A 10,377-nucleotide genomic window follows, 5' to 3' on the forward strand; every position below is an offset into this window, starting at 1 on the left:
ATCACATGGAAAATGTTAAGAAAAGGCCCACAATTACTGCAAAATAGACAAAAGCGGCAACACACCTTCCAGAAATTAGCGCATTCTAGAGCATGCGCTTATTCGCGTCTCGGGAGGATAGCTCAGCAGCAACGTGCTCGCCTTGGAAGCAACACATCACGGAGCAACACAGGTTCGATCACCGGGTCCGCGCTTAGAAACCTCTGGTTATAATTAACATATCAAGGCGATAGTATGAAGTGCTCTTCAGAAAACGTCTACAGGATTCACGGCATACTGTGGTGGATTGCAGAACTGCCACACCACAGACAACGCCCCCAAACTTTGAATATCTGCAATATCGTGGAAAGCATGGGATGAAAAAAGAAGCAATTGAAAAACAGACTAATGCAAAAATGACTACTATCTGTGAATGGCTTTACAGAGGCAGCGGTGGCATAATAGCAGTTGCTTTTTTACAATTCCAGATCCTAGGGTATGGTAAAACGGAGACCATTTTGCTGCTGTAATGTAGTGCAGTATTGCCTGGATATCATTTTTGGGCGCACAGTGATGACATCATAGTACAGCGACCCTTTTACTTCCTCCCCAGGCAGCACCTGTACTACAGGTTAAGCAGTTCACAGTGTGCGCTCATCAAACGCTCGGCACTCACCCAAAAAATGAGGTATTCCCACAATTTTATTTTAGGTCAGTACTCAGTAGGAATCAAACAGATGCACAAAACAAGAAGAGTCTCGAACAAAGAAGTTGATTTTTTCAACAAAAGTGGTTAATGGCAATGACCATTTTACATTTAAACACCAACTGTAATCAGAAGACCGCCAGAACTTGCTAAAAGTGTCTATTTCTTTCCACATATATAAATATTCATACAATCGAAATCTATTCCACAGAGAACTGTTCCTCTGTAGTTTAACCCTATCTAATCCAACACAAAACTGAATTACCACAACATACATACACAGTCACAACACATACATCACATCCTCAGCACTCTAACATCACACACATGAAACCTAATAGACCAAATCCACAAACAGAGGAATGATGAACAAAGAGGTGATACTATGGGTTATCACTCAGCACTGATATAGCTGAACTTGTGTGCCAATATTTTCTCTCACGTGCACACTCTACAATTTGTGGTCGCTACGTCATTTTAGTTCTATGTTCTTTCATCGGCATTAATTCCAACACCTGGTTTCTAAACTTGTACAGAATTACGAAAATGGTCATTGATTTTTTTTGTTCTTTTGGGGGGTTTCCCCGCCTCAAGCCCCACCTCCCCCACCTGTTTTTGACCTATTCCCTACTCCCCAACCCATTATCTGCCCTTTGCCACCCCGCTAAAATATCTGATTACCAATTTCGTAATTCTGTACACGTTTAAAAACCAGACGTTGTAATTACTGGCGATGAAAGGACGTTATACCGTGAATTTCAAAATATTGCAATACAGCATATTTCTTTACACAATTAATTTAATACAACAGATTGTGTTGTTATAATCATGATCCATTCAACAATGGCAACCATAGTTTTGGCCGTATGGGCCTATAAGGCTTCTCACGACCCAGCCCTTCTCAGGGCATGAGACCTTCCAGGGTTAGGGGTACCATATTGATACGACCCACGGTATTCTCTCACCACCTCATCGGGGCTTGTTGGTTTGGCTGCAATGCAAACAAATGCAGTCAGACAAGTAAGTCCCGGCTGGTCCCCTTACGGGACTAATGGTGTTCGTAGTCTATAATTGTATCACTTTTCTCCGTGCTCCTGCTCGGGCCATAGTCCGTGGGAAATGCGACCCCCCCCCCCCCCTGCCACCGTCAATGCAAGCACCGGTGGACCATCACCACTCCCTATGGATTTGTCCCCCTGTGTGACTGGTGCTCCTACCAATCTCCATGCAAAACATGCGCTCCGCCACCTTACCAAGTTATGACTAGGGGTAAAGAACCCCAATGTAGACGCAACACACCTGTATTTCAGCGCAACACGACGAAACATAAGTTACGCGAGGTTAACTTCCGTTTACCAGGCTCACACCAATTGTATTTTCATATGATTTGACTCTTGCCATTTTTTACCACCGTTGTATTTGATAAAGTGCAGCCACCGGGCACTTCAGAAACCAGGAGCTTATCAAACATAGGATATAAGAGCATGGCTTGTGGGCTGGGGAGAGGAGGGATGCAACTGGGCCACCGACAGAAGGCAGGTGTACCGTTACTTTTACAAATGTACATTACATATGTTTACAATCTGAATACGACACACATGCCCATTCGATTAGGCCCTTTCGATTAGGGAGAGGAGTCCTGTTTTTATGTTTGTATTCTGAGACTAGTGGAAAGCCTTCCCACCACATGCGCAAAGACAACTGTATAAGAATGTTCCAGAGAGAAAACGCAGAAGGCTTATCGTGTCATTTAGAATAAACCAACTGCATACTGGATTGAACCTGGGCTGGGTAGTCCTTGGAAACTGCAGGATGATGCAGTGCAAGCTTTAAGGCATTTTTATTTAGATTGTCGAGTGGTCAGTAAACTGTCATGCTGCTTTTAGACGTTCTGTGTATAATCTGCTTTAACACTGAGATGTTTACTTTAAATTGGGCATTGATGTGACATTTGTAATGGCTTAATCTAAACCGGACACGGGGATCGAACCTGTGTTGCTCCGTGTCGCCGTGTTTCCAACGTTGCCGCTGACCTATCCTCCCGGACAAATTAACAGATTGATTTCGTTAATTATTGGCTACAGTTTGAATTGCTGCTCGCTAAAGAACATATTTTTAGTGTAAGGGAATCATTTTATGTTATATTCATGCTATAGTGATTTCATTTTGTATTGCTTATATATAGTGATGAATTGGTGTATTTATATGTTATCTAGTGCTTGTATGCTTAAATCAGCGTGAGAGGTTTCATTTATGACATACCATGCGCAAATAAAAAAAGAATGGAAAAATCCAGGACTACAAGTCCCAGAATGCAAAGCAAAACTAGGCCTGCACAACAATCTCCCAAATGGAACAGGACAAGATAACGTGAAACTTTGAAATACAATGATTTGCTCAAAATAACCCAAATGTTGGATTAACAGTGGCTAATAACTATTTTTAGAAGACTATACTTTTTTAGGGCACTCCTCGAAGAGCAGGCTGCAGAACAATACATTTCAAAAATAAAACGCATTTCTGTTCCACATTAAACCAGGGAAGGGAAGGCCTTGGAGCCAAAGCTAGCTGGCCGCGCCATTGCCCCCGCAACATTTTTTTTCTTCTATTATTGAAAACATCTTATTAAATCATAAACATGTGGGTCAGGGCAGTTGTTCTTGCAGTAATGATTTCAAGACGACGTCTTCAAATCGCAAAAACAAATTGGAAAAAATTCGGAAAAGACAGACAGCTTTGTCACTTTATACTTAAAAAACTAACCAAGCAGCGCAGAGAGAAGGCTCTGCCTCCTGTGGTCTGCCGGTGGAGGAAGGAGGTCACGCACAACACACACGTGCCTCCCTATGCGGAGCTAAACTACAAATATCACCAGGAATAACCCATCCACGGTGGAAAATTATTCAAATATTTTCTTACATTTTCCACAGCAAACTACTTAACCTATTGTCTAACCGCACCTCCCTGGTTCAGCTTCTTGCATGGAATGTTCCAGAATCTGAAATTCACTGGACAATCTTTCGCAATCCCTCCCAAGTCATGTCCCTGAAAACTGCCCTTTCCGACGTTGGCTATTCTTTTGCAATAGGTGGACAAGAGGAACTGAGTAAAAAAGAAAATCTTTGCAGCCGTTTTGCAGAATAAGTGCAACAAAGCGACCCAATGCGTACTCCTGGTAGGCTTGGAGTTGTAGTTATGTATTATTGTATGGGCTTAAAGTTTGATGTCGGCATTAGCCAAGTTTGAAGGTTGGTCTACGACGGGCCTAACAGGCTTTAGGATGGGACTTGTGCCATTACCTAGCTATAAAAATCTTGCACAGAAAGCTAAACGTTGACATGACGGCCCACACATGTTTAGTGGCCCTCTATATTAAAGTGATCAGGAGGTTTGGGGGGTAGAGTTAAAGGCCACAGATCATTGACAATCCAACCGGAAATACACTTTTTTTTAGTAATTTGGGGCTACTCATTAGGTGACACTCCAGAAGTTTTGGCATACAGCTCCCAAGATCCTTCAGCATAGTTAAGGGTGGCTATGCTATGAACTATGGGAGATGGTGAGCAAAACATCTGGAGGGCCACCAATCAAGTAACCACAGAAGGGCTGCATGCCAACTTTATATTCAAATTTTGGTAAGGGTTTGAGTCTGACCGCAAAGTTAGGTGCACTGGGGAAGGGCCGCGGGCAGACTGAAGAAGCTGATGCCCCGGGTGCAGAGTTCTCATGTAGGGTCTGATCTTGAAGCCCCTTGGGGGCTGAGGGTCCTCCTGGACAGATGCTGGCACACTACAGGTCACTGCAGGCCAGTCCCAGGGAAACAAGCAGGCTTCTGCACATAGGGTCTTGTGGGAATTTGGAAGGCTTAATATTGCGAATGAAGTTTCTGTACAGTATACACAAGTGTTTTATTATTCTTATGGTATTTATTGAGCGCAGACCTAGCTTCGAGAAGCAATGGAGCGCTTTACAGAAGTATGCACCAGTACGGATGCATACCGGAGCGCTTTTCAGAGGTAACAACAGAACAGATATACAATGGGGGTAGGATACAGAAGGGCACAGAGGAGGGGTTCAGCTGCACCGGTGAGGCGAGCGGCGGGCGACGTGATGGCCTAGCTTTGCAGACTCTTCCTTTAGTCCTTCGCTATCCTCCCTCTCTCAATCTCCTCCTGGACTTGCTTCGCCCAAGGCTGCCAAGGATGGCAAGCATAGGCCAGCACTAGTCCTCCCCCAGGAACCCTGGAGCCCACAGCAGAGGTGTATCCACCAAGCACCCTAGGGAGGAAGAACATTCCTTGCGCTCTGATCGGTTCCCGGCGAGAGGCGGCTTCGGCTCACGGGAGAGTGTACCACATGCATGAAGGCTTTCACACCAATGGACACAGAGTCTGCAGAGTGCCCACCTCTATCGCCTGGTAGTCTTCCCCGAGCCACTGCTGGCATCGGAGCGGGCGAACTGCAGCAATCGCTGCCAAGGACCTACAGAGTCTGCCGATCTTAATCTCCTTGCATCCCCCAAGAATTCATCGTTTTACCTTCTCAGCATATTATTATAGTAAAGTCTTCAGAATGACTAAAGTCATTAGAATGATTTATTAAATTTAATTCATAGGAATCAGAGATTTTCTCCAAAAGAACTGAGGGATTGGAAACTGGTATTTTGATTTAATGTTGCTTTATATATTAATGTTTTACTCGACTGGGTTTTGGTCTCAGGCTTGAGACGGATCTCCTTAAGTTCTGGAAGTTCCTCAAGACCCTCCTTTTCTCTTCTTCCTTCTCTCTCCCCTGCTAAAACCCCCATCTGCTGCAGTGACTGGCTGCCTGATTCCCTCTGAGTTCTACTGGTGACCAGCCCCCAACCAGTCCACCCCCTCCTCGCACTTAGCATGTGGACCCTCACCCCCTGCAATACCTGGTACTTGCCATCCCAGGCTCCCCTTAGCACTCACCTAGCCCCTGTGCCCCCCGTACCTCTCCCTTTCACTTCCACTCTCTTCTCTTACCTTGCACTTCCCTTCCCACCCTAGCACTTTAGCATTTTGCGCAGAACGGCACCCCCTTGCACTTCTTGTTGTTGCACTTGCACGATACGAATATCTTTTGTCTTGTGGGTCCTTGAAACACCATTAGTTGTGTATGCGCCTTACAAATATCCAATAAAATAAAATAAATAAATAAACACACGAGCCCTGAACATTCTACACAGTATTTTTGCCCGTGTGCCACGGTCTATTCAAGCAGCACAGCTACGTTATGCTTAGGAAAGCGCACATCTAGGCTCGGACTGGCCTATAGGGCAACGACTGAACCAAAAACGAAAAATGCTGGTGCAGGCCTGTTTTTTGGGTCAAAGTGCGTCACTTTTTGGGCCAATGTGGCCCAGTTTGTTGAGTTACTTAACCAGGCGGCTAGTAGTTTTGACCATTGTTGCTCGGTACACATTCTTTAAATTGCACAGTTTGCATCACATTTTATCCAACAAGTTCCCCTTGCTTAATACTCAGTCTGTCTCAAAAGGAATGAATTGCCCTTTGCAACTGCGGGCCACTTTGTCATTGGTGCCCGAGACAATGTTACACCCCAGTCCGACCCTGCGCACATCTGCCTCTGAGGTGGCCTCACTGTGGGATGCCTGGAATGTGAGGGTTTCCTTGCAGACTGGGGTCTGAGTATGTGAAGACGTGTTTATCTTGCCGCCATGTGTCATGCACCCGCCCATAAGCAGACATCCTTCGACTAGTGGTCATGGCACCGGCACTGCACCACCACTGCCACTGCTGTGTCAATAATGTGTTTTATTCTGTACACCCTGCACCCCAGGATCCTTTGCATGTGTGTTATGGGCGTAAAGATGGCACAGCGATACTCGGGCCACACAGATCTCTCTCTGTGCAATCTCCACCCGCAGCCTCCCTTATTAAAGCACCTGGAAAGGGCCGGAATTTGGCAAATAGCACTACATCAACACAGAATCTAATCTTGAACAGGAAGTGGCGGTGGGGAGCTAGATAGAAGGAATCTTAAGATGGCGGCATGAAATTGATTTGTGAGGAAAAAAACACAATGTCCGTTCCTCTGTCCAAATTTCCGTTTGTCGAATTCCATTGTTTCCCAATCAAAAACGACACTGTGCCCGATTCATGGAATTTTTTTGCACGGTGAAAAGTGACTTTGCATTGCTAAAAAGTGACTTTGCACTGCCGACACCCTGATTCATGGAGCAGTGCAAAGTGTATTGTTACAGTGCAAAGTGACTTTGCAAGGCAAAGAGACACTTTGCACTGTTACATGAATTGGGGTGTCTGTTGGCAGTGCAAAGTCACTTTTGCACCGTGCAAAAAAATTCCATGAATCAGGCCCACTGTGTGTTTCAGTTCGAAAGGACTGTTGACCAGCAAGGGCCACTTAGCTAGGAATCTATCCACAACTTCATTTTAGGACAGTATACTCCAATGTCCCCACATTGTATTTGCTTCGTTGTTTTATAAAGCGCTAATAAGCTGCCTTCTGAGAGCTATGCGACACTGCAGCGCGCTAAAGCAGTGCCAGAAAAAAGGCACGGTTCTGACAACCGCAGTTGTGCTACTAAGGGACAGGGACAATCAAATCAGTCCGTGTTGGAGCCCCGTGGCCACACTGAGCACTGTGCGCTGTGTCTACACACCTGCCACTCTGAAAGTTCGCCTTAGGGGTCCACGCGAAAACAGGGCTCATCTTAAGCCAGTGCTAGACTATTCGGGGACTCGTCTGTATATGTACAAGAAGCGCGGTCCGCATTTCCAAAGCGCCTCCTCGCCCACCCTTGCTTCGAAGGGGAGGCAGCAGTGTTGGTGGGCATGGGAAACGAGGAGAGCGGGTAATTTGCCAAGATCAGAGACTGGGGCTCGCCTTTGAAGCAGGACGACACGGGTTCGATCCCCGTGTCCGAGCTTAGAAGCCTCCGGGTATTAGGCGTGTTATAAATAACCTATCATATCAAAGGCAGCTAAGTATAAAAACACGAGGAATGTGGCTAACGTACCTAGTGGAAGCCAGCAATACAAAGCATCATACTATTAATAACAGGATTCCTACCAATTCTAAACGCAGGAAGAGTTATTAGCGAATGTAATGTATATCAATGACTTGACCTCACGAGGAGGGAGGAATTCGAACCTGTAGAACCCATACAGCTTTTTTTTTAATACCTAACGCACTCTGCCTTCTGTCTGGCCCGCCTCTTCGTCATCCCCTTCCTACATGCATATCCCTTGCTACATACACACATATATATACATATATAGAGAGAGAAAAGGGAGGAAAGAACGAATCGCACTCCCGCAAAATATATAAAGTTTGAATGGGGAGGACCTTTCATTGAAATCCCGCCCGCCGAGTGAATTTGCGTCGGCCATTTAAAAGGGCCATAAAGCCACTTGTAAGCGGCTTCTGGGCGCTACGGTCACGCAATACACAAACAGAACCCCAACAAGCACACGACCACCGCAAAGGGCAAAAAAGCACAGTGAACAGTTAGAACGGACCATGTTCCTAAGAGACGGTTCCTGAAATTCTTACAATCCGCTCTTTGAAGCGGGGCCGGAAACTTCGCAGCAGGATCCTATCCGATCAGGATTTGCGAGCACGTGAAGGGCTCGGTGGGAGGCGATTTTTTTTTATTTAGAAATATGCTGATTTGTTTCTTGCTGAAGTCACACAATTGTATGCTAAAAATAACGAGCGGTGGTTTGGTTTGTTGGGGTTAACACCGTTGGCTGTGGACACCTTCATGCGGGCTTTATGACGAGTCCAGGACACCGGGAGAGGGGAGCGGTCGAGTAGTATGCGCTAAACCTTGGCCTTGGGTGCAAAGAAGGGGGGTGTTGTCTCTGTATTGAAAGTAGCATTAACAATTTGAATGGCAGAGCGCCCGACGACTCGATGAGCCGACAAACGCAGCAACCCCTTCGCACCAGCCCCACAGTCTGATTTTCCCATCTCGCCACTTCTGTGCACGAGCTCAAAATCCATCAGCCAACTCAGGCATGCAAAAGAACTCCCCTCCCCGAGCAGAGAACGGCAAAGCAGACTATCCAAAAACGGATACAAGGGAATATACACCTAAGACTCAGTGGCGGGGTGCACTGAGGCCGCACAGCTAGAACACCGCCAGCAATCCCGGTGTAGTGTAGGGCAAGCACAGCGCTCACCCAAAACACATCAGCAGGACTCTACAGCAGCACCTACTGCTGTGCCAGCGGGGTCCACGCACACCCGGCTATCTATGTGACATCAAACGACGGGGCTGACGCCTGCCGTCATCCCTGACCCACGACATCGCCTTCTCCAGTACAGCCCTGGCCAAAGGCCCTCAGCCCCGCAGCGCCTCGAGTACAAAAGCCAGTACGGGGGCCACATTAAGATCTTGAATGTGCTCAACCCTAAAAGTTAGCAAACCCGGCGCCAAAAGAGTCCCCAAACACACAAAGCGCTGTATAAACACAATTACAGGCAACCGCATAACCGGTCCATTCACAGCCCCAGTCATTACAGGATGCCTACGCCGTGATGTAGACCCACCCGCTTCCTCGTACAGATGTGCTAGGCTATCCCGACGAACCCATACACAGCTCTACAAGCGCCCACTTACGCCACGGTGACAAAGGTTTAAAAAAAATCCCTCCGCTACACACACACGCAGCGATATATACCCATCCACGGCCCACAACCCCTCTCCCCTCCACGCACCAAGGCAGGGGCCCTGAGATACTTACAGTCGGGTGACCTCGGGAGGCACCCCGAGCTCCTCCAGCAGGAGCCCCCGGGGCCCGAGAAGCAGCGCCCCCGAGCAGTTGAGGTTGCAGCCGCCCGCCGGGTCACAGGTGCAGTTGGGCGGGCAGGGCTGGCATCCGCGGGCGCCCCCCAGCAGAAGCAGGCAGAGGAGCAACAGCAGGCAGGGCAGGAAATGGGCGCCATGTTCCCCCGGTGCAGGCAACTGCCCAGCTCCAGGAGGCATCTCTCACCCGCTGCTGCCTGGCATGACCCCTTGCTCTGCAGCCCCCCAGACCGGCGTCCCTCTGCCCCCAGTGCCCCTTGTGTCCGGTCTGTCCTCTCTGCTTCTTCCCTCCGTTAACTTTCCAAGTAGAGTTTGCCCGTGTGTGCGTTTTTTCTCTTCAAAGTGCTGCAGTTCCCACTGGAAACACTGGGGGGATTCCTGGCCCAGGCAACAGGAACAGGGAAAAAGAAGAAAAAAAAAGACACGAACCGTTTTGTGACAGAAAAAAAGAGGCCGCTCCGACCTTCGCCGACTTGCCAGGGGTTAGACTGCCATTACCAACTCACCGCTCGTCATTGCCACCAAGAGCCAGGCGTCGCCACTTTCCTCAGGGCCACAACAAGGAACTGGCAGAGATGGGCAGCTAGCAGCAAAAGCCACATGGAGCCTGATTTACAGAGCGTTTTTCACCGGAATTGCACCCCTGTAAAATCAGGCCCTTATTCTCTTATCAGGACATGACTAAGGGTAGACTAGGATTCAAAAGACGCCTTCCAGTAGCTTTTTCCTCACTCTTAAAGAATAGGTGTTTTTATGTTCCGTTTTTCTTGGTGTTATACTAGTTTTTAAAACCCTAAATATGGACAAATGTGTTTGTCAAGGCACCATTTGGACAAATATTTTCCAACTTTTATTGGGGACGAACTGCCGT

General features: G+C 47.4%; 1 protein-coding gene across 1 annotated transcript in view; it reads right to left on the minus strand.

Annotated features, from left to right (window-relative positions):
* PKD1 (polycystin 1, transient receptor potential channel interacting) overlaps window positions 1-9,863 on the minus strand; it is a 1,742,473-nt gene extending 1,732,610 nt beyond the window's left edge. The window contains exon 1 of the mRNA XM_069647332.1: window positions 9,445-9,863. Coding sequence (XP_069503433.1) covers window positions 9,445-9,686 — 242 coding nt within the window. The 5' untranslated portion in view covers window positions 9,687-9,863. The remainder of the gene's footprint in view (window positions 1-9,444) is intronic.
* Between the last annotated feature and the right edge of the window lie 514 nt (window positions 9,864-10,377).

The sequence above is a fragment of the Ambystoma mexicanum genome, chromosome 2q (genome assembly GCF_040938575.1).
Source record: "Ambystoma mexicanum isolate Mex_15411 chromosome 2q, UKY_AmexF1_1, whole genome shotgun sequence".
Classification (NCBI taxonomy): Eukaryota; Metazoa; Chordata; class Amphibia; order Caudata; family Ambystomatidae; genus Ambystoma; species Ambystoma mexicanum.